Source organism: Eptatretus burgeri, chromosome 5, assembly GCF_056783735.1.
Source record: "Eptatretus burgeri isolate ZD-2024b chromosome 5, Ebu_testis_v1, whole genome shotgun sequence".
Taxonomy (NCBI): domain Eukaryota; kingdom Metazoa; phylum Chordata; class Myxini; order Myxiniformes; family Myxinidae; genus Eptatretus; species Eptatretus burgeri.
In genome coordinates, this window is record NC_140965.1 from 116,159,499 (window position 1) to 116,184,498 (window position 25,000).

Sequence of the window (25,000 nt, forward strand, 5' to 3'; positions counted from 1 at the left end):
TTCAGATTAGACGGTGTATAAATTTCGGTAACATCAGAGCGAGCTGGTATGCTCCGAACCAGGAAGTAAATTTTTTTTTCTCTTTTCTTCTCTTTGTGTTTTTCCTTGCGATGACATTGCGAAAAGGCAAAATACGTTGGCGCTAATTGAATAATTGGCCATTAAAACTAAATTGCGAATAATCGTAACTGCGATATGCGAACTTCCGGGCCACGCACATATGGGCACGTGAGAGCTATGGAACGGCCTGTGTGGTTGTTGTTTCTTGGTCACGGTCTGAATTATTTTTTTTTTTAAGGGCAGGTAGTAGTATATATAATCACATCATCAAATGCATTGCTTATTTTCAAGGAAACATCATTTCAAAAGATTGGAGAAGTCAGCAATGACATGCTTTTCAAACAAAGCATTGTTTGCTGCACCCAACAAAAGTCTGTAATAGAAATTTGAAACACTAGCCGACTTAAAAGTATATTTTTGTGACATCCTTGAAGATGAATAGGAATACAGATATGGGGTTGGGGGGTGGGGGGGAGTGTCGGGGTAGTAAGACGGTGTGTCGCTTACTCACTCATTCATGTAAATTTATCATTGCAATCAAGATCGTGTTGACAGGAAAAAAGTACAATTATTTTTTATTTTCCTCAAAAGAGATACCTACTATAGAGGTTGTGTAGCTGCAGCTATGTCAGCAATATTCACTCGTCGATTGGTTGCGGCACTGACCAATCGGGTGTGCCCGTTTTTGCCTTCACTCGTCGGTTGGTCGTGGCACTGAACAATTGGGTGAGATCAGTTTTCCCAGCATTGTTATTCACGTCTCTCCGTGTGAATGAACAACGGTCCACATAGGTGGTGTGGCAAATCCCAGGCTTTCTTCACCTTTCACAGAGGTGATTACAATATTGGTGATTACAGTGTGGAGTCTTTAACCAATGCTTTCCTGAACTTGTGACTCATCCTGGTGGGTACTTGCATTGATCACGGTGCTATCCTTAACTATGTTACGTTTCTTTGACTCCAAGGAAATGAAGCGGCCATCCATGCTCGGTGGGCCAACATGGGTATTCCTACCCCGAGGGAGTGGGTGCCTGCTACTGTGTATAATGAGCATCAAGTAAAAAAAAAATACCTCCGTGTGGGGGTGACGGTCATCTCTGTTTTTTTTTGCTATCATAATCGATGAACCTTTGCCACATATCTCCTAAAATGACAGACGAGATAGGTTTTGAAAATGGCGACTTTCACAACTTTTGTGACCTTGACCCTGACCTCGAATCCAGGAAAAAATGTCATTGGGTATGATTCATTGACCTCGACCCACATACCAAATTTCATCAAGATCGGAAGTAAAAGTTTTCTTTGTACCGGGAGGTGTTTTTGACCATCTTCCAGGTTACGTGGCAGCCAAACAGGACAGAAATTCAAAAATCTGTCCGGTTAGATACAAGATAATATTTTTTACTATCATAATCAATAAACAGTTGCCGAATATCTTGTAGAATGGCAGACTAGATAGGTTTTGAACATGGCGATTTTTATAACTTACGTGACCTCGTGACCTTGACCCTGACAAAAGTTATATCGTTGTGCAACACTCATCGACCTCTACCCACATACTAAGTTCATCAAGATCGGAAAGAAAAATTGTTGACGGACGGACGTACGGACATTTGGTCCGGCTTTATTAAGTCATCTCGGAAGAGATGACCTAAAAAAGAAGACAATGTTTATCACTGATGAGATCCAAAATGTTTCAACTGGAAAACCTCAACATCATTTTCAATTCCATGTTCCCAGCCATAAAAAACCTTCCACCTCACGCACTCCTAATCCAAATGACTCGCTAAATAGGAGGAATGAGAAGGGGCGGGGGGACTCACAGGTAAAAAATCCAAAGTTATGCAAATAAAACTCATTCCATTATAATGGTGAAATTACCTCATTAAATAAAATAAAATAAATGAACCATAACATGAAAAACTCTAAAAATAGTGGGAAAGAGGAACACATACAAGCTTGAAAGATATGAACAAATGGCTTACTTCTTGATTTCCTCTTCCACATATGTTACTCCAAGCACCTGAGGGTTCAACACCTGGTTCGTGGCACTGCCAAAGTCACAGAGCACGTAGTTGCCGTTGTCATGCAGGAGAATATTCTCCACCTGCACGAGAACTGAGCCCATTACTAACAACATAGATAGGCACAAAGCACTCAGGGATCAAGGGTCAGGTATGTCCATCCAGTAAAGGTTGCACTCGAAAAAATAAAAATAAAAAAACATCCGAATCTTACAATATTTATTCCTCAGAAACACATTGGTACTCATACACCAATATCACATTTCTATGCCAAATTGATTCCTCGAGACAAGAAGAGGTTAGTTACCAAGGACAACTGAAAACAGAATACACTGCAAACTACGATAAAACATGGAGTTAAGTGATAATGTCACACAACCTACTTACTGCGGTCATGTGACCCCATCTTCCCCCATTTGGAGGATACTCAACGCTCACACATGCTTGCACAGCCTCGGATGAAGACCACTCGGTGATCGAAACATCTGACCGTGAAACTTTGCCAACTGGGCAGCTACACCAATTATTTCTTTTTTGGGGGGAGGGGGTGGGGAATAACTATTCATCTCAATTGGGATTCCTGTGTTTAAAATGAAAATAAAAATGCCCGCGTTATATTTGCAACAGAACGGACAGATCGCCATTCAAGCAAAACTATCTTTACAATGTTAAGACTGTGGAGGTGACCACGAGAAACAACCACTTAAAACAATCACATTCAGATTACTTTCAGATTAGATCACATAGGAGAAACATGCTCAATTTACATATTATATTTGCAAGATAAAAAAGATGCAATAAATTTGCATAATGAGTTCAAAGGTCCACAGAATCAGAACTTTGTTTTTGATGTGAGGATGTTCATTTGTAAGTAATAAACAAAAACTAAATGTGGTTTCTAATTCTAACTCGATGACCCGTGAACCCGTTGGGTTCCCGTTGTGACAGTGGTCGATGAAAAAAATCATTTGAAGAAAAGAAAAAAGAAGATAGTTCCAGTGAACTATACCACGGAGGTCGTTTGCATTGATCAAATACTCCCGAAGAGTACTGGACTGAATCGGGAATTGATTTTTTAATAATTTTTTTCATTGCCCGATTTGAACGAAACTTGATACTGCACACCGCAGGAGAATGGGAGGTAAGGTGGCCCTAAAAAAATTTGCACTATCATGTACCGTTGTGGCTGTATTTCGGGAACATCCATACAAGATGAGAGTTTTAGTAATGTATAGATAATGTGAGGTGTTCAGGTTGAAAAAAAAAAAAAAAGGAAAGAAAACCCAACCTAGTTGGTACCACCCCTAAGAATTCCAGAAAACCTCAATGGTCACTGCGTCGTGTGTGTGTGGGTGTGTGCGTGTGCGTGTGCGTGTGCGTGTGCGTGTGCGTGTGCGTGTGCGTGTGCGTGTGCGTGTGCGTGTGCGTGTGCGTGTGCGTGTGCGTGTCATCAAGAGTACAATTGTCTCAGCATGCAAATAATAATAATAATAATAATAATAATAATAATAATAATAATAATAATGGCTGCACAACTCACTTCAGACAAAGTGAATTTGATGAATAATTTTCTGATCAAGAATTCTCAGATTACGACAAAAGTCAAAATAAAGATGGAGAAAGTGCTGTCAGACTGAACATGCATGAACAAGGTGGAAATTGGGGATGATATCGTTCATGAAATACCTGGCGGTCACAACAAACAGGACGACATCGCAGACTCGGAAATATCAACTGGTTCGTGGTAAATCATAGTCAGAGCTAGAACATGGTAAATGTTGAGTTTAATGGTATTTTGATGCAACACTTCTCTGTAATTGTTGCTGCAAATGGAACGTCACTCCGTGGGCATATGTACGTCAGCTGAATAGTTCACGTTCTGTATCCCACAAATTGGCCAGATCTGGATCTGGACCTGAACAATAATCAAATCGGATTGTTCTTGTCACCTACCCAACTCATCCAACCAAGTGTTGTCACAATCCATTGCAAAACTTTTTGAAATATCATGCGACATAACGTTTGGCCCCATCTCTCAATGGCAAAGAATTACACATATTCAACACATTCATGATAAAAGCAAACAGCTATATTTAAATTCCATCACTGCTTTTCCACAGACACTTTTTTTTTTCTTCTGGTTTTCATCAATGATCACTGACTGGAAAATCCTCTTTATCTCTTTGCTGATGACTCCACCCTCTGCCATACCATCTGTCATCCCTCAGCTCTGCAAGCAGCAGTTTCTTCACTCTCTGCAGATCAGGATAAAATCACAAGCTGGTCAAACACGTGGAACATGTCTTTCAACCCTGACAAATCTCACATTCTCACCATGTCTCTCCAAAAGGACCGTCTGGAACCCACCCCCCCCCACCAACCCCCAACCCCCCATCTACTTTCTCAACAATCCCCTGGAAGAAGACCTTTCATTCAAGCTTCTGGGTCTCACTATCTGCCATGATCTTTCCCGGGAAAACCACATTTCCAAACTGGCCTCCAAAGCCAGTCGCCGACTGGGAATCCTCCGTCGTGCAAAGTCTTTCCTCGGCACACCTGAGCTCCTGACCACTTACAAAGCTTTCGTCCGCAACCTGATGGAGTACTGCTCTCCGCTCTGGGCTGGTACTCCTACCTCTCACCTTTCTTGGCTTCACGCTGTGGAAACCAAGGCATTCGTGATCATTGGTATCTCCCGCGATGAGGCCGAGTCTTTAGGGGTCTTTCACTCTCTCACCGCAGGCAGGTCGGTGGTCTCTCCATCTTCTACAGTCTCCTCTCCAATCTCACCACCCCCGCTCTGTCTGCGATATGTCGCCCCGTATTCCCGAAGGGTGCTCAAGGTCCACCGGCAACCCCCTTCTGGTTAAACTACCAAAATCAAGAATTACTGCTCACCTTCACTCTTTCATTCCTGTTTTTTCCCCCACCTTTGGAACAAACTCCCACACTCTCCTCAATCCCACTCTTCCCTCCAGATCTTCAGAACAGCTGTTCACCACCATCTCTTATCTTCCCACATCCAAAACCATGACCTTTTCTACTCCCGTTAATCAACCACAAACCCACCTCCTTCAAATTTCCGCTTTCCTTCCTGAAATTCCCTTTAGTGTCCATCTTGTTTACCCCATGTACCTCACCCCATCCCTCTCCCTTCTGCAGATCTCCTCATGTCTCTGTTGCCCACTGTTTCTTCCTTCCCTCTCCAAACCGTCTTGTCTCCTGCTCCCCTTGTTGTACATTCTGTTCGTTAGCTCTCATACGAGCCTAGACATTGCACACGAAACAAAAAAGAAAAAGAGACTCATTTGCAAATGAAAGGCATTGAACACCAGCAGGGTACCCGTCGAAGACTGGTAATGTCACTGAAATGAAAGCATGCATTTGATGTGGGTGACTCACAGATTCAGTGGAGTCAATTTCGCAATGAGAGGGTCTCTTCAGTCGTCCACTGGAGCACATTTTTAAAAACAACATTCCTCGTTTTGTTGTCTGGGGCATGGACATGCAGCCTGCATCTTCATCCAACTCTTGATGCCACAACGTAAAACATCGGTTGGGAAATTGATTTTTGGGACATTTGAGGACAGTGACAGACTTGTGAATGTGTAGAGGGGACGTAGCTTAGCTACGTAGGTTAAAGGGAACGTGCTATAGTTTAAGGGACGACGTGGGAGCACGAGTTAGTTAGGGGAGGTAGTTAGAAGGATGGCAGAGTTCAGCGGTGAGTGTGTTGAAGAGTTGGTGAGTGAAGTGGAAGTATGTGCTTGGTGAGTGAGTGAGGCCAGCGGGTCTGTGTGAGTGGAGCGAATGGGGATTGCATGGTGCGATGAGTGATTGGGGGGAGGAGTGACTCCCGCCCAAGGGACCCCGGGGTCGGTATAGAGTGAGTTAGGGGGTTAGTTAAATTGAAAAATGGAGGTCGTTTTGTTGTTGGTGTGAATGTAGGCTCGAAACCCATTTGGAGGGGTGCACTAGCCCTGTTGACGGGCTGGGAGCGTGGCTGCGAAAGGTGAGTATCGCTGAGTGGGTACCCCGGGCACCAGGCTAGTCGGCCGTGGTAGGCCAAGGGCCCATGGGGGGCCGGGATAGCGTAGTGGGCACGGGTGCGCCTGCTTGGTGCGGGGGCCCGGGGCGCCATTAGCCGCGTGGGCAGTGTTGTGGGCACGGGTGACCCTCGGAAAGGGGCCTGGGAAGCCAGCCTGCCACGTGTGCGTTTCAGGGGAGGTGCCATGGGGGGCACTCCCCGGTGTTTAGGGAGCTGGTAGGCTCGGAGGCAGTGTAGTGCCCGGGGGTGCCATCGTCGGAGAATCGGCAGAGGGTTGTGCCTGCCAAAGGGAGCCACGTGTCCCAGCCATGAGACCGTGTGAGGGCACGGAGAGAAAATTGGGGGGCGAGGCCCGAAATTGTGAGGACACCAACACAGGCGACGGGAATCTGGGTTGTTAGAACCAATAGCTTAAGCGAGAGGCGCTTGTTGAAAGCCCCGGGGTAGTTTAACAGTTAAATGGATAGGGTAGATTAGGAAGTGTACCCCTCCGCACCATCCATCCCCTCGCTCTCGTTGTGGGCCGCTGGACCCACTTTGGTTATAGATCGCTGAACTCTGGGGAGGCCATCCTGAGGCTTCGTTGGGCCTCGGCACAGGACGCTAGCTCTCCCTTGTTCCCCTCCGGGAAGGGAACGTAGGGGTTGGGAGTAGGCTAGGTGACAGGATAGGTTAGCCGAACAAAGACGATAAATGGTGTTAGGGGACGATTTATAGTGGGGAAGTAAAAAAAAAAAAAAATTAGTTGGGGCTAAATTGGGGTTTGACAAATTAAGGGAGTGGGTATAGACAGTGACAGGCAAAGGCGATAGGTTGGGAGGGAGACCGTAGGGTAGGTCCGAGCCCGCCTTCCGAGTGGCCAGCACCACCGCACTCCCTCCACCAACCTCCACTGAACGGCAAAGGCCGGCCAACTTCATCGGCAGCTGTTGTTTTGCTGCAAGGCCTGTGCCGGCTGGATTGTCTGCAGCTGCTGTGCTGCAAGGCCTGCGCCGGCCGGATCGTCTGCAGCTGTTTTTTTGCAAGGCCTGTGCCGGCCAGTTCATCTGCCGGCTGTGTTTGCCTGCAGCGGCCTTCTTCTGCGGGCTGTGTTTGCCTGCTGCCTTTGCCATGCCATGCCCACTGCCCACGTTCACCAGCCCCGTTCAATTTTGCTTTGCCCCCCCCCCCTGTTCATTTCCATGCGTGCCGGGATCATCGTAAAAGCAACAGTTTGCAAGCTGCAAGAACTGCCCTGTTGGCAGCTACAACACGGGCCTGCAGTGGAGGCCCTTGCACAGTGTTTGCGTTCAGTTCAAACCATTCACCCATCCATTCGTGGTGTTCATTGCGTGTGCCACTTGAGCTGGCACGGAGACTACGTTTGTGCAGCCCATGCACCGTTGTGGTTCACTGCGTTCAGTTCAAAAGGGAAGGCCTTGGACTGCGTGTGAGCAGCCGGCCACGTTCCCTGTCACCTGCATTGTTTGAGTCAGAGACTGCATGCGAGCAGCCTGGCTCCCTGCGAACTGCTTTCTTTTTGCAGAGTTCATTGATCCTGGGCCATGGTTTAGTGTAAAATTTGTAAGTTAAGGTTAAGATGTACTGTAAATATGAGTGCGCCCCCGGCACGTCTGTCTTAGCGCCGGCAATTTTATTTAAGTCGTCCGTGTGAGTGAGTTTGTTTCGGTAGTTACTCAGCCCTCAGGTTATTTATTTTGGGGACACGAATACCATGAATGTCGCACTCAGGGATCCGTAGGTAAAATGTACTAGGGGAAAACTACACATGATGGCACATGAAAATTTGACGACTCGGGACGAGTCTGTAAAAAGGGGAGGGGGTAGTGTTGTGGTTGACGAAATTCGCAAACCACCATTCAGGTCCCTTAGGTGAGATATCTCTGTAAGTATATGTGTAGTTAGGCCCAAACCCGTTGTTTAGAGGGAATAAATGTCATTCATGCGGGCTGCGACCCTTCTAGATAGCCGTTTTTCTTTTACTATCTTTATTTTGGACCAGCCGCCATTACTACCACCACCAACCACGTCTCAACAGCCATCACACAACAACCACCAACCGCAACGCCGCTTCACAACAACAGCCACGACCTTTACCGTCACAACTCGCCCTCGCAACCATCGCATCACCGTCATTCCCACGCCGCTTGTGGGCACCGATACTGGACTCGTGCAGGGCGCGCACCGAGCAGGGGTGCAAAAGCGCCGGCCTTTCCGAAGAAAACGGATCAAAAACGACTCACGCCCACTTCTGTTCCGTCCTATCGGCGAGCGTGGGGCGATTTGGCCCCGCCCCCAGGTGCGTTGGAGTAATATCGCTATATGCAAATTCATGGATCAAAAAGCATTCACGCCCACTTTTCCTCGGTCCATTGGGGAGCCAGTTAGAGGTGAAGGGTCGGAGGTAAAGGGTCGAAGGTGAAGGAGTGAGGCCACGGGGCATATAAGGGGCCGCGTTCATCAGTCAAGGCAGTCAAGAATTCGGGGTGAGTGAAGAGTTCGGAGGGGAGAGAATTAAGAGTTCGGAGTCAGTGAAGAGTTGGGACGAGTCAAGAGAGGAGTCGGAGAAGGCGGTTGGACGGAGCTGTGGAGAGGTGGCGGCGGCGAAGGCGGTCGAGGGGGTGCTCGTGTCGGAGTCGGGGAGCTGCGGAGGGAGAGGCCGGCGGCGCGACCGAGGTCGTGGTGGAGACGCTCGTCGCGGGACCCGAGACAGGGAGATATCCTCCTTCCCCCGAGCATCAACAACCCCCTCCTGTTTCCCCCCGCGCTGAGATAGTGTGAGAAGGGGGCCCCGTTCCCACCCCCTACCAGACACTGTCCGCGAGGCCCGCGGAGTCGGGGCGCCACCGCCATCTTGCGGCTCATCATCAGACGGGTAGGCCCGACGCGGTCTCGGCCCCAGGCCCGCCTACCCCCCTCATCCTTGAGGGTGGTACTTTTCTTTTGCTTTGGGTATATGTGTTGTCGGCGCCGTCTGTGAAGTAAAACTGTATAAGTGTTGCCGTGTGCCCGGTAGTCGGTTAGATCTGCATTGTTGCATTTGCTTTTTGTGTATTATTGTGTTTCTTCTTCTTTTACATTTGCTTTTGGTGTAATTGTATATGTGTGCTTTCCGTTCATCGCGAAATAAATGTGCTTCATGTTGAACTGTTTTCCCGTTTCGCTCCGTCTTTTCCTTTATTGAATCTCCATCTTACTTCACGTAAAGGGTTGGTCGTGGGCTAAAACGCCCGATAATTAATCGAACCGTCGAGGCCGACGATAACACCGCTCGGTTATCCCGATAGTACGGAACGGGTCGCTTAAAGTGGCCCGTGTCCGAAGTCGACCTGCGGCGAGGTGCGATCGCCCGGTCTACCCTCCGTGTGGGTACTTAGGTAGGTCGAATTTGGCGAGCAACCCTATCCCACGCGGGGGCCGGTTGGCACGATCGTGGTGAGGCCGAAAGGTCCACCCGTGACTAGTTCCCGGCGTTAGTCCGAGAGGGTCACGACGGGATTGTCCGTCCGGTGGGCGACGTGCCGCGATTCGAGTTACGTGGCCGTTCGCACGCCGGCGGGCGCGAATCCGCAACAATATTATATATATATATATATATATATATATATATATATATATATATATATATATATATATATATATATATATATATATATATATATATATATATATATATATATATATATATATATATATAAATAATATCAATGACATACATAGCATTCCAGGATTAAGGTATGAAAGAGGGGGAGTGTCTTCAGAACATTACGTAATATTTTAGATGGTGTCTGTTGAAGCGTCACGGAGCGTTATGGGGGTGGGTGGATGTCAGATTTGGGAAATAAAAAAGTTTCGTAATTTTTGAATGGACCCTGACAGGTTTCCGTGAAGTCAGTGATAGCATGACAATGGGCAAACAAAAAAAAAAAACCAATGTCACCCGCATCTTGCCAAAAGGTGACCACGTGTGACTTATTTAAGGTCACACTGAGGTGAACAGATCTGCAATCCACCAGGAGCGACTCCTTGAGGAATATCTGCCTACGAGAGATTCCGATGAGAATCGTTCTACAGAGTAACCATGAAAAATATGCGTTTGCCTCATAACGTCACCAAATGACATCATAATGTCTCAAGCTTGACATAGAGAAAATACTCAGAGGTGTTCAATTTGAGGTACTACACGACATGGTTCCTAAAACTTGAAAATTTGACCTTGGGGCTAAATATGTTTGACCTTAGGCGCTAACCATGAAGGTCAATGCCAATCGCCACCAAAAGTTAATCAGCTGAGCATCAGACCATGAACTATATTCCCATGAAATTTGAAGACGATCCGATCAAAATTACTCAAAAAATAAGGGTTTCCTCGACTCCCCTGATTTGCGACAAAGTGACCTTGACCATTGACCTTGACCTTCAAAATTTTATGCGCTGAAAGGGACCTCTATAGGCCTCTGATATGCGAAGTTACAAAAATTTCCAATGATAACTGTGCTCTGTTACAGACAAACAAACAAACAAACAAAAAAAAAAAACACAAGCTGACTAACATATCTTGCAAAAACTTCGTTTTGGCAAGATAAAAATAACGTTACATATTCCACTGTTTTGATGTGGGAATGCCCGTTTGCTTTTATGAGTGGGAGGAGGGCGAGAGTAAATATGGGACAACTTTGGAAGGAGGAAGTGGGGTTGAGGACTTTTGGTGGGAGAGGTGCATGGGGGGTTTTGAAGGTTTGAGTGTCGAGAGGGGATCGATGCCTGATGGAGAGGGGAGAGGATCCATGATTTTCGGTTCGGGGGGGGGGGGGTAGAGGGGCACAAACATTTTCTTTTTGTTGTCAGACTTGTGTGCAAGGGAAGCAAACACCAAGGGGGGCTTTAGAGATTGGGTGGGGGGGGTGTGGCGTCTATGTGTCTATATAAATTCTAAAGACTATTCCACATAGACAAAGAACGCACTAATACACTTTAAAGTTTAAAAGAAGGACTCCAATGAAAAAAACAAAACATTTGTTCAAAACTCAGCATTTATTTTTATTATTGGCTCATCATTAAAAAAAAAAGATATCCAATTGAATGAAAAAGGAGACATTGTATATAACAGAACAAATGACATGATCAAAACAAATCAATTGTTCCCACGTAAACTGCAACGCGAATAACCATTACGCCAACAAAGTTGATGTGCGACATCACTTTGATTGATGAAACCTATTTAATCAGACACAGGATTCATGAATAACATTTTGGGGATGTTTTCTTGCATACATGTCCACTACCCTCTCAATAGCCAACTCAATATCTTTGTGCACATATAACACCACCAATGCATTGAATCGATCCTCCCCCCCCCCCCCCATGGCGTTCCTGGATGCATTCTTTATGGATTTCAGTGACGAGTTTGGCTTATCAATGCCACTGGATGTCACAGACGTTAGGAGCAACAAATTTAAGATTTTGGTGATATTTGGGTACATTAGTGGGAACATTTCAGCGTCTTCAAGGGTTATTGAGATATCATCAGACTTGCCATCTTGGCCGTCCCACAAAAGGTGCCATAACAACTACTCTTGCTCGAACGTGGATGCCAAAGGCAAATGCTTCATATAGCAACTCAGGATGGTGCTCAAAGATTGCTGATCCAGAAATTTCCACTGTGAAGGAATCACTCATGGCTCTTCTTAGCTGCTTGGCCAAACTGCTGGATTAGCGAGTCAAGGAAAGGAATAAAAGTGGCAAGCCTGAAGTACTCTTTTGGTGTGTCTGCGGGTATATTATTCGAGTTTGCCTTCCACAACATGTAGGTGGAACGAATGATGTGAAGGTTTGACACCTCTGCCATTTACATTGCCTTTGTGTATGCAGTCATAATCATGATCCTTTTCTCTTGCGGCTGATATGGTTCCTTCAACATGTTCCACCACCCTGTAACCTCACATAATATCCAGGGTGGAACCCCAGAGCTTCTTACTCAATCCAAGCATATACCCCAAGAAATGAAGAATGGTCTGGAAGGATACAATTAACGTTGGGTCTGTGATATGCATCATCAATGCATACGATTTAGCAACAGCTTTCCCATCCCATCCACATTCTTGGGAGCTGATGGCTTCAAGGCAAGCGAGAAGGAGCTCAGCCATTTCGTCGAATACCTGTTATGTGGTGATCTTATCAATCCACCTGGTTTCACAGAACATTTTGAATTTAGACTTCCCATTATGTTCAGTCCCATCCCTTTCAGAATTCACATCCAAGTCGTCTGCTTCCTTTTTGGGAGCATTTAAGGATGATGCAGAGCATAATGTGAATTTCTTTCACATGGCAGCTTTTAAAGAGTACAACATTAAGATTAAGACTGTAACAGTAATGGTAAATAGATCTTGGGGATGTTCAGTGAACTTCCCTGCACAACCATTGCAATTTCCTGCACCATCCATTGTCTGGAATCGACAAATCTGTGCGTCAAGCGTAAGGGATATCATGACGGTATTAAAAATGGCCTGACAAGTTGTGCGATCGCAGGCCACAACTTCAATAAGCGTTCACTGCTTGGTTCTTTAGTTTGTAGCCGCAATACTCGACAGAGTCACTCCAAGTTGCTGGTATCAGTTACTTCAGCGCACTGTATTCCGTAGTCTGACCCAATAGCCTCATCCTTTACTCCGGCCACTATTTTTTGCACAGAGCAGGGGTCAATTTTGAGATGTTTTGGATGTGTAGGTAGCATTATTTGCACAACTCTTCAGATGTTGTGCCAAGACATCATCCCCAGCATTCACGCGGAATTCAGCAGCTCTTTAAAGTTGCCCTTGGTGAAGCTGCTGCATATTTCATCGTTATTATCCTTGTGTCCCCTGAATGCAATGCCCTGCCTGCCACAAAACTCCAATGATTTAATGATAGATATCATTAGCTCTCCTTTTTTTTTCAATGTTGGCTGCAGCTTCACAAGAGAATGTTGCATCGCTCCGTTTAGATGATCACTGTGTGTTCCTTGATGTACTTTTAGTTTAGCCAAGGACATCTTGTGATAGCCGCATGTCGAATGTGATAAGTGAACCTTTCCAAAATTGGAAAAATGCTGTTGTTGACCTCAAATCAATTTGTTTGGGCAGCGGTGTAGAGTGTCTGGCAAAAGACGACAGGCAAGGCAATAAAGACCATCATCTGCTTTCGAATATGAACTGAAATCAAATATTTTGAACCAATCATGGGCAACATCATCTTTTTATGTATCCAGATGATTTGCGCTCATCCTTGTGAAGTTTGGTTGTGAAATTTAAAGTTAATATCTGGCACCGTTAATGATCAGTTTGAACTTTAAATCATCGGTTTTAGCTCTTATACAAGCCTCGACATTGTATATTGGTTGCTTGGAGACGATTATAATCTCTTATGTCTGATTTCACTGGAGTTTGTTCAAGCTGAACAACCACATTCACTTCAGTGTATCACACATACGTTTGTCTGTACTTTGTTCTGTCCTGTTATGTTATGTTATGTTTTCATCAACATTCTCCACGTCTTCAACTTCTGTAAACTGTTTGCTTTCTTCATGTTCTGGTTTATGTTCAACATGTGGGTTTGCATTTCCAAAATCTAATTTGTCTGTTCATAGTCTGTTCTCTCATGTTGCATCAGAATTTTGGATGCATCATGACTGGTGATCGTTATTGGGGTGTTCTCAAATGGCATGTCCGACATTAAAGCTGAACTGCACAAGTCTTTGACGTATTGAACAAGGTTTGATATGGAAGTGACCTTAAGAATTACATTTTTGCCATCAGATAAGCATTTGCCTTCATCAAGTTGATTATGTGAATCACTTATGGCACAACAAAGCTTTCTTCTACAACATATGGTGTACCCTGGAGAATTTCCCACGGTCAAAAAGCATGTTCTTGAGTCTTCAAGACACACACCGAGTTCTGAATTCAAACAGAATGATGGGGACTCTGGATTATCTGATACTTGGGACTTCATTCCACTTCTTGTTTCATGAATGGTTAAGAGAAAAGAAGCATCTCCGATGACAAATGATTCCGGTAATTTGTTCATCATCAAGTATCCACCATGGGAACAAATCGGTTCCATGTTGAAGGCTGTGGTCAACATCAGCTCTGGTCTGAGGAATATCGGGTGATCTCATGAAACAAAGGGCAACGCACGCACAAAGACGCCACCCCCCCCCCCAATCTCTAAAGCCCCCTTGGTGTTTACTTCCTTGCACACAAGTCTGACAACAAAAAGAAAGTGAAATTCAGATGTTTTCTTATAATGGGCTCAGTGGATAACATGAATTGATTTGAATAAGTTATTTAATTGTTTATCATTTCAGAATCTTTACAATTCATGTTCAGATTTTGATTTGCTTTGCTTAAAAATAAATAATTAAACATCCATATGATGGGATAATAACTTGGGATCTCTTGTATACTAAGCAATGGTTAAATTACATTGCAACAACTAGTCTGCTCTGTTTCTTCAATGGATAGTTCACAATCACAACACATAAAAGGACCAAAACAACAAAATATATTACCAACATACTCGTAATCTCGTAATCATCATTACAAATTCAAACAGACCCAGAAGACTCTACCAGTTAGTGAAGTTACAAAATCAAACTGTAACGATCTAAATAATTATTACCTTTGTTCTACATGTACATCATAGTCCTTTGATTGACTTTTTTGAAGAAAAAAAAAAATACAGCACTGCTTTGAATTTTCACCCTTTTTGAAGAACTATTTTGTTTGGCCAGAGTTGCTGCTGCTGCTGCTGTTGTTGCCGCTGATTGTTCAATCAGGAAATTAAAATGGCAAAAACAGCGACACCAAAAATACCTGTCCATCTTTTTCAACAACGTCAAGTACCCAACAGACCCTGATTTTTGGCACAATGTCCAAGTACACTTCAAAAACTGTAGACATAATTGAACCCTTACAGCATTTTCTTGAATGCAATCGTTACAGATTTTACAATTACATTTTTGACACTATGGAATATTAGGTAGGCTTACCTACCTTATCATAGATTTAATCTTTACAGTGGAAATTTTTAGAAAAATTTACTGCAGTTTACAAAAATTTACAAGACAGTTTCCCACATTGCAAGACATCTTTGGTTATATACAGCTCAATACTCAATACATATGAAAAAAAATTGATTGCTTTTGACAGGAGGGGAGGGGTTTAGGGGGGGGTGAGTGCCAGGTGTATCCTTCCTCCCCACAAATCTGCTGTTTGGGCAGGGGAGCAAAGATGGGAAAGAGTTGGGAGGGGGAAGCTGAAGCTTTTTGTTGAAGAGTTTTGTTGAGTTTACTCACAGTAAAAATGTGTGTGTGTATCACTGGGAGGGGGTGAGGGGGGGCATGGGTGATGCAATCACCCTATGGGTAATGTCCCAGTAAATCGCAAACGACAAAACTCAAAAAGTAGAGGTCAGACGATCATTATTTCAATTTCTAACTTGAAGATCTTTTTGATGTCAAACGTGTAATGTCATGCATCAGACACTGTTTCTCTAGCCCTGAATGTTCGTGACCGCCATGCCTGCATGCCTGGCAGAGAGCGCTTCCACAAACAACAGGCATTAAAATGTGAAATTTGTTTGTGGCTGTCAAACAAAGCACCATGGTCACAGAGATGAAACACAATTTCAACATTTCATACTTTTCTCCATCTCTGTAGATTATCTGTCTGATTGGCACATAGAAGCTACATGCACATTATTAGCCCTGCTTATGGCTGTGCATACGTCTGATACGTATCGTCAAAAGTTACTGATTGATTCCTGAAGTGGTGGCGATCATGGCCGATGCTAAATCGAAATGCTGCTTTAAAAAAAAAACAACAAAAAAAACACGACTTACCCCCAGTTTCTCGTGCTTTTCCGCAACTTTCCTGTCTTTTTTTCTTTTTCACCATTACATGAGAATAATCTCTGATCTTCGTGGGGATGGCATCGCCGACATCTCTTCAATTTACTCATCCCAAACTGGGAATACAGCTCGGTATCGTACAAATCATTTACAAAATAGGTGCTGCAAATGATGCTTGAAGCAGTTGGGCCATGCCACTTTCCTCTTGTCAGTTTTACTTCGGCTGTTCAAATGTTCCTTATAGCTGGATCTTTTGAGAAAACATGCATACTCGCACTACAAGCAGCAACAACGCATCTAGCTGGCACTCTGAACACTTTTTCAGAGCATATGTAGGTCGCACGTAAACAGAAGTCCGGAAGCAAAAGTGTCCTGCAGATGATGTAGCGGGTCATGCGATTATATGATATAGTCACATCGGCGTATTTTAGGGGGTGGGGCCAGTCGAGAATACAAAGACAACAAAAAAACACCAACATCTTTGTTTTAAGATAACACTGATTAAGTGTTAATTTATAACACTGATTAAGTGATTAAGTCATATTTATGAAACAAAACATGAATGTCTGACTCTGTGGACTTTAAACAAAATAAATATACACTGTACTTTAATGTGCAATCTCTCACAAGTAGAAGTTGAAGGCCATAATTTAACCCATTTGGCTCCATTCTATCATTGGAAACTTACTGCGTAAGCTCAAGAAGGAAGTTAATTTTCATAATGCCAGAGATACCTTGAGGTCACGGTGGATGTAAGGAGTCTTTGCCTGGTGGAGACAGGCCACGGCTTCGCAGGTCTCACAGAATATCTGGAGGACCTCAGCTTCGTTGAACCCCGTGTTAAGCCGTTGGTTCATTTGGTTTACCACCTGGCCGGCTGATGGAAAAAAAAAAAGAAAAAAAAAGTTCAGCATAATTTATTTTAGGAATGTCTGACTTCATGTAACAAAGAGCAAGTTCCAGAAGAACACCGTGTAAATGAACAATCTTCATGATATAAAATGGAGGTGAGTACATCCTTTTTAGGTCATCTCTTCGAGCATGACCTAATAATATGGGTGTCGATGTCCTTCGATCCTTCCGTCCGTCCACAATGAAGTTGAAGCGGGAGATCTGGTAATTAGTGATCCTGATAGAAGTCGAGACGTACACGATGGTATGACTTTCAAGGTCACCGAAGGTCAAGGTCAAGGTCACGAGGCCTTTGAAGTTGCGAAAATTACGATTTTCAAATTCTATCTCCTCCGCCATTTCTCAAGCGATCTTGAATTTTACTGAAGCATAAGAATCTATGGGACAATATCTAAATTTTGATCGGGTCGGATTTGATATTCGCTTTCGTTTTCGTGTCACGTGACTTCAAATTTGGCAAAAAATGCGAAAATGATTTTCATGCGAAAATGACGATTCAAAATCTATCTCCTACATTTCTCAAGCAATCTTGAATTTGATTGTGGCATATTAATCTATGGGACAATATCTAAATTTTGTTGGGCCGGATTTTCGAGATTCGCTTTCGTTTTCGTGTCACGTGACTTCAAAGTTGGCAAAAATGCGAAAATGACGATTTTCAAAATCTATCTCCTCCTACATTTCTCAAGAAATCTTGAATTTGATTGTGGCATATGAATCTATGGGACAATATCGAAATTTGGTCAGGCCGGATTTTCGATATTCGCTTTCGTTTTCGTGTCACGTGACTTCAAATTTGGCAAAAAATGCGAAAATGATGATTTTCAAAATCTATCTCCTCCTACATTTCTCAAGCTATCTTGAATTTGATTGTGGCATATGAATGTATGGGACAACATCTAAATTTGGTCGGGACGGATTTTCGAATTTCGCTTTCACGTCACGTGACTTCAAAGTTTGCAAAAACTGCCCTACCTTCAGGAGGCTATATATTTTCTCGCAGAGATGACCGTCACTCCCGCACGGGGGTAATTTTTGTGTTATACAATTAGTTGACAAAGAAAAAAAAAATACAAAATTACAGTTTGAGAAATTTGGTTTGTAATCAAAGAATTCCATAAATAAGAGAAAGTAATTGTCTCAGTGGAGAAAAGAATGCCATTTCCAGCAAAAAAAACCCCCAAAAAACAGCAAGCTACAATGGTGACACAAAATGGTTTAACAATTGAAAAGTGGTTACTTTTCCACCAGAAGAAAAAAAAAAAAAAAAAAAAAACAAGGGAACTTGCGTTTTGCGGCTCGAACCTTCATCAACACATGAGCAGAAGCTGCAACAATAACGGTTTTATGCTTCGAAAGTGTGTACATGCTACCGGGGCACATGCAAAATACCAAAAATAAATAAATTTAAAAAAATATGCAACCACAGCCACATGTTAAAATGAAACTTTGTATACGCAATCAACATTGGGGGGACACGTGACATATGTAACGATTTTTTTGATGAACCCCCCCCCCGGTTCATTCGATATTGGGTCATTTGTGGTGCACTTTTTGCCATCTTTCAACTTTGGGTGGGAAGCGTGGGGATTTATGATTGCGCGTCATCAACTTCGCTCTCACTTAGCAGCGACACAGAAGATCAACATGCAAGTTGACTATTTAATAACAACAAAAAATCCCACGACGATTTGTGTCCCAACCTTCAAAAACATTAACATTCCGATTCCAGTATCTTACAACAAAAATTACCCCAAGGTCTGAATCACAAACTCAATGTGACGTACCCCTGCAGAATTCCATCAGAATGAGAACTTCAGATACTCCGCTGGAACTCTGTGGGTTGATACTCGAATCCAAATAGGCCACAATGTTTTTGTGGCCAGAGAGCTCTTTCTGCAACAGACAACATTCAGATTCAACCATGTGACGAAATAATACTTTTACAATTTAAACTATGAATGCAGCACATGCGAGTGCATCGATCTGCTGACTTCTAGGAGAACATACAAGGCATTTATTTCCTTTTTAGATGGAAGAAATTTATCAACTTAGCTCCTTCATGAAAATAAACTCCATATAATTTATATTTTTTAATTAAAGCAAATGTTTTTCAATCAAAATGGATTAAATTTGTTTTAGCCGACACGAGCAAAACATGCGAATCATTAGAAAGCATCACTAAAAATGATAGAGAACAGTGATCTTAGAGTCATCAACAAGTAAATTCACTTTGTAAATCCTGCATATAGTGTTGAGGATCATTGAAGAGCTGGAACACAGAATTGATCAGGACACATGAGAACGAAAAGATTAGTGGAAAGAGAAGGGATTGGGGTTGATATCAACACCAACAGCAGAATTGAGGGACAAAATAGAGTAAGACTTGAAGAAATAAGGGACAAAATAGAGTAAGACTTGAAGAAATAAGGGACAAAATAGAGTAAGACTTGAAGAAATAAGGGACGTGGAGGAGAATGAGAACAACAAGAGGACAAAGGGGTGGCAACAATGGAATCTCCCACAGGGTGAATTCTCATCGGAATTTCCCGTGACAAAACTGAGTCTCCAGACCTGTCACTTTCCAATCGCAGACAGGTCTCTCTGTCTTCTACCACCTCCTTTCTGGTCTTGCACCCTCTGCTCTTTCCCTGCTCTATCACCCACCCCCTCCACCACGTCCCATCCCTAACCCCCAGGTATCTGCAGGGCACGCACAGTCAAGAATCAACCCCTTATGGTAAAACCCCCAAATTGCGGAACCACTGCTCACCTCCACTCATTTGTTCCTTTTTCGTGCCTGTGGAATCAACTTCCACATTCTCTTCAATCTCACCTTTCCCTCCAGGTCTTCAAGACAGCTGTTCACCACCATCTCAAATCATCCCCAATCCAAAACCGTGACATATTATATCCCTGTTAAGCCCACCATGCCCCAAAATTCCCAAGCCAATCTCCTTCCAATTTTCTAGTTTTTTTCCTTCCTGAGTGTTTGCTTCTGTATCCATCTTGTCGACCCCATGCACTCTCCCCTGCCCATCATTCCTCCCCACACCCATTGTTCGTCCAGGTCTCTCTCTAATATTGTCCTTTAACCCTATTGTTGATGTTTTCCCCCTCTCTCTGCTGTTCCCTTTGATATGAGGTGTCCTGATCCATTCAGTGTTCTTGCTCTTCCACAAGCCTCGACTATGTAAACAAAAAAGGAAGGATACAGCTGCAAGCAAAGTCTCAATCACAGGTGTGGAAGGAAAAAGAACAGGAAACCTGGAAAGAGGTGGACTTGGGGGGGGGGGTAATGGGGGTAGAAAAGAGGTCATGGTTGTGGATGGGGATGACCTGAGAAGATGGTGAATTGTCGCCGTGAAGCTCTGGAGGGATGAACAACAATGAGATGACTTAAGAAGTTGGTTCCACAGGCAGGAAAAATAAAGATGAATGAATGAATGGCGAGTCATGAGGATGGCCACCAGATCGTACGAGCCCTGAAGAAACCCCGGGGAAAGTGGAGAGGGGAATCACAGAGGCTACAAAACAAGAAAGGAGGCGGTGGAAGACAGATATAACCGACCAGTCTGTGAAGGGAAAGTGATACGCTTAGAGACTCAGCTTCCTCGTTTAACCAAGAAAGATCATGGCTGACAGTGAGTCCCCAAGGTTTTTGTGCCTGAACTTCATCAAGCTGATTGCTAAAGTAGAAGAGATGAGGGTTTGGCAGATGGTCTTTTTCAGAGAAACAGAACAAGAGTGTGTGAGATTTGTAAGGAATGAATCAAATATCCCACGTGATTGACCAGCTTGTGATTCCATCAAGGTCTACAGAGAGGGTAAAGGCTGCTGCCTGCCAATCTGAAGGATGAGAGAGGTTACAGCAGAGATGTAGTTTTCAGCAAGGATAAAGAAAACCAGAGAGCAAAAAAAAAAAAAAAAACGGTGAGGATGATTAGGAATCAGACCGAGCCCAAAACACTGCCTTAGTGAACTCCAGCTTCGACAAGGAGAGGAGATAAGAGGACCCCATTGAGAACCACAATGGCTACGAGAGTGGAGGAAGTCAGTAAGCCATGTGTGGAAGTGGCCTTGGATGCCATTGGTAGAGAGTTTGGAGAGTAAGGCGGGATGCCAGAGTGCATCAACAGCACGAGATATATCGAGAGAGCCAACCCTGATCTCATGTCTGATATTGAGGGTCTCCATGCATTGTTGGGAGAGCCAAAGAAGCAGCCTGTCCAGGTTTGAGTGATCCAGTCTCAATCCAAATTGATGGTCTGAGATCAGACCGTTGAGGAAAAGGAAGTATTTGATGTTGACCATGAAGATGGATTCCATAACTATGACTTATGTTTGAAAGTAAGCTGATAGGTAGACTACAGCAAAGGAGATCAGTTTTTGCACCACGTTAATGTAATAGTGATTTTGGCTGATTTTCAAGCAGAAGGAAGATGGCTAAGATCAAATTATATGGAGAGAGAGACAGAGACAGAGACAGAGACAGAGACAGAGAGAGAAAGAATGTGCAAGAGCAGATTTTGAGGACATGTAAGCTGATGCCGTCCAGTCCCATTGCAGAATCAGAGTCTGGGGTTACCAGAAACTTCTATACCTTCTCAGTTGAAAAAGACATGAGTACAAGAGCAATTCTGTGTGACTGGATAGGGTGGGTAGAGGAAGCGATTTGGAAGAAAACAGAATTGAGGCATTCGGTCTGCACAAGAGCAGAATCAGTTGCGGTGCCATTTGAAATTAAAGAGGGGATGGAGAGGGCACATACTCCAGAGAAAGACTTATCAAAGGCACCACAAGGTTTTAGAGCAAAATGGAACACAGTTCCCTCTTACAGTCATGAAAAACCCTGCATAATACAATTCCTCTTCAGGGTCATTCCATGTCAAATCATCAAAGAATCTGCCGTCATCTCTCAGATTTTTGTAAAACTTTGGGAACCAATTGGGACCCATGAAAAACGGCAAGAACTCAAATATTTTTGCTAACGGCCTCTTAATTAGCGAGATACAGACTAACGAACTTTGGACTAATTAGCATGACGTCACGAATTCAAATGGCCATATCTCTAAAAGTATAACACCTCGAGAGCTGGTTTTGGTGTCATTTTAAAGGTATTTTCATGCCCTATGAATTTGTCTGGGCAACATTTTCCTACCTCCAACCACAAAAAAGTTATCACAAAATATAAACTTCAATCATGAATCCCCAAAAAAATGTATCCTTCAAATTTCCTCAAATTTATCCCAGAGGTACCTTATGATGTCAAGAAGCTTCCACATAAATTTTGTGATGGGCACTCCAATAGTTTCTGAGATATGAGCAATAATGTACATGTACGTATGGCATATAGGTTCGAAAATCAGCATTTGTAATGCATTATACATTCAATAAGTGAGTTCAAGTACACAGTGTTCACTAACCTGACTTAGGCTTTCAATTTCCTCTTCAATGCAGCAACAGCAGCACTTGTTTCTTCCCCTCAGGCCCAGTTGAAAATGAAAGTATATGATACTTCAAAGCAATTGATGGTCGTTCCCTGTGTTCCCTGTCATGGCTAGGTTAGAATGATTGTATAATACATTACAAATGCTGATTTTCGAACCTATATGCCATACGTACATGTACATTATTGCTCATATCTCAGAAACTATTGGAGTGCCCATCACAAAATTTATGTGGAAGCTTCTTGACATCATAAGGTACCTCTGGGATGCATTTGAGGAAATTTGAAGGATACATTTTTTGGGGATTCACGATTGAAGTTTATATTTTGTGATAACTTTTTTTGTGGTTGGAGGTAGGAAAATGTTGCCCAGAAAAATTCATTGGGCATGAAAATACCTTTAAAATGACACCAAAACCAGCTCTCTAGGTGTTATACTTTTAGAGATATGGCCATTTGAATTCGCGACATCGTGCTAATTAGTCCAAAGTTCGTTAGTCTGTATCTCACTAATTAAGAGGCTGTTAGCAAAAATATTTGAGTTCTTGCCGTTTTTCATGGGTCCCAATTGGTTCCCAAAGTTTTACAAAAATCTGAGAGATGACGGCAGATTCTTTGATGATTTGACATGGAATGACCCTTCACTACCCCCAAAATAATAAACAGCCATCTATTGTTTTTAGTTTCTCCAGACTGTATTCCTAATAGTTCTGTTGTGTTGTATGGCAGCTTGGCTGCCATGCAGCTATCATTTCTTGGAAACGAGGCTGTGCCGCTGATGCTGTGCCCCTTTATCAGTACACTGGTCCCAATTTCACTGACCTCGGAAGGATGACAGGCTGAGTCAACCCTGCCAGCCACCCTAATCACCAAACCAACACCAGGCTTTTTCTAATGGTAAAACCGTAAAAACAATCATTCGCAAATTTGCGAAATACAAATCAAAGTTGAATCTAGCAAATATACTTAACTATACAGTATATACACCAAAGAGACAAATCAAAGGCCCTACCTTAATTAGTTAATACACGTCATTACTACATTTATGCCTGTTGTTCGCTTAATGGTTAGGGTGGTGGGCTTGGGATCTGAGGATCCCGAGTTCAAATCCCACTCAGTTGTTGAATTAATATCAGGTGGGGTTGAATCTGCCTGTCATCCTTCCGAGGTCGGCAAAATGAGTGCCAGCTTGTTGGTATCCTGTGTCGGAGTACCATACTTTGTACAGAGCATTGGTGCTGTCAAAGCAGTCTTCTGGGCTATTGGGCACGATCCTGGATGGGTTGCCACTCAACGGTAGCATACTCAATCTTGGCAAAAAATAAGGTTTTTGGCAAACATTAAAGCGGTTTACACAGGTTTTTTTTTGCAGGATGAATGTCAATTTGGTAAATACGCCATTTGGGGGATTGTGCATCCTCCTTCGTAACATGTGATAGGTCGTCACTGACGTATCTACGAGCTTGTTACAAAATGTTCCATGTAAACAATGAACGTTACATGAGAGATAATAAAAAGAGCCATCAGAGATTGCAGACCTTCACCATGACTTGTTTTGTGTGGTGTATTTTGTGTGGCGTTTGTGAACTGGTGTGTTCCATAATTAATGAGACATAATCAGAACTGTCATCTTATAACTGCTGGCAATGATGACCGACCGGGTACCAAGACATCCCACTTAGATGCAACCCCGCTTTGATCGGACACTTGACCCTGACCCATGACGTTTTTATTATTATTCAATTTAATTTAGAATGGGATTAAGATTAGTTCAATTCAAATCAAATGGAAGACAAAATGGGTACAGTCCTGCATTGGAGTCATGAGAAAGAACCCAAACAAGCAAAAAGCAAAGATGAAGTCATCAAGAGGAACATGGATAGGATTCACATTTCAGCTGCTACTCCTCTACCCTGAAACCCATCCAGGCACAGCCAAGTGAACATTATTAAAAACAAACAAAAAAATATATATATATACATATACATCGTAAAATTCAGACAATTAGCCACAACTGTTTCCCTCAACTTCGACCTCTGCGGCTAAAATAACGATGCGGCTTGTTTATGGATTTTTCCGATGTTGCGGGTTTTCCCGATGACGCGTTCAGGCCAAATCAAGTTGTTGTCGTCAGTCTCCAGTCCATGTTTAGATTCACATTAGGTTTCAAAACTGGTTTTGACTCTTCGTGAATTCAAAACTCACTGCAAAAGTGTGCTTGTGATAACTGTTTACGGTTTTGTCCTCCAAATTTACACACGGCCTTTACACACACGAAACATTCAGTTAATCGCCCCTTGCGTAGCCAACTTCCATCATGCCGAAAACACGACGATGCAGCTTTCATGCATTCATCGTAAGCAGCTTTCAATGCTTACGATGCAGCTTTCAAATTGAAGGCGATCGAACTGGCTATTGAAAAGGGAAACAGAGCTGCTGCCTATGAACTTGGAGTGAATGAATCCATGATCACACGTTGGAGAAAGCAGAGGAGCAAACTTTCTCGCTGCAAAAAGTCAACAAAGGTCGAGGTAGGAATGTCGATGGCCTGAACTGGAAGACGAACTTGAAGACTGGGTTGACACACAGAGAGTGGATGGTCGGGGTGTTTCTACTGT

General features: G+C 43.4%; 1 protein-coding gene across 8 annotated transcripts in view; it reads right to left on the bottom strand.

Annotated features, from left to right (window-relative positions):
• Positions 1-25,000, bottom strand: part of LOC147027221 (AP2-associated protein kinase 1-like) — a 186,925-nt gene that overhangs the window by 111,831 nt on the left and 50,094 nt on the right. For all 8 annotated transcript variants that reach the window (XM_085883462.1, XM_085883470.1, XM_085883469.1 and 5 more), the window contains exons 3-5: positions 18,721-18,829; positions 16,756-16,898; positions 2,046-2,167 (exon numbers count right to left, since the gene is read on the bottom strand). In XM_085883462.1, coding sequence (XP_085739588.1) covers positions 2,046-2,167; positions 16,756-16,898; positions 18,721-18,829 — 374 coding nt within the window. The remainder of the gene's footprint in view (positions 1-2,045; positions 2,168-16,755; positions 16,899-18,720; positions 18,830-25,000) is intronic.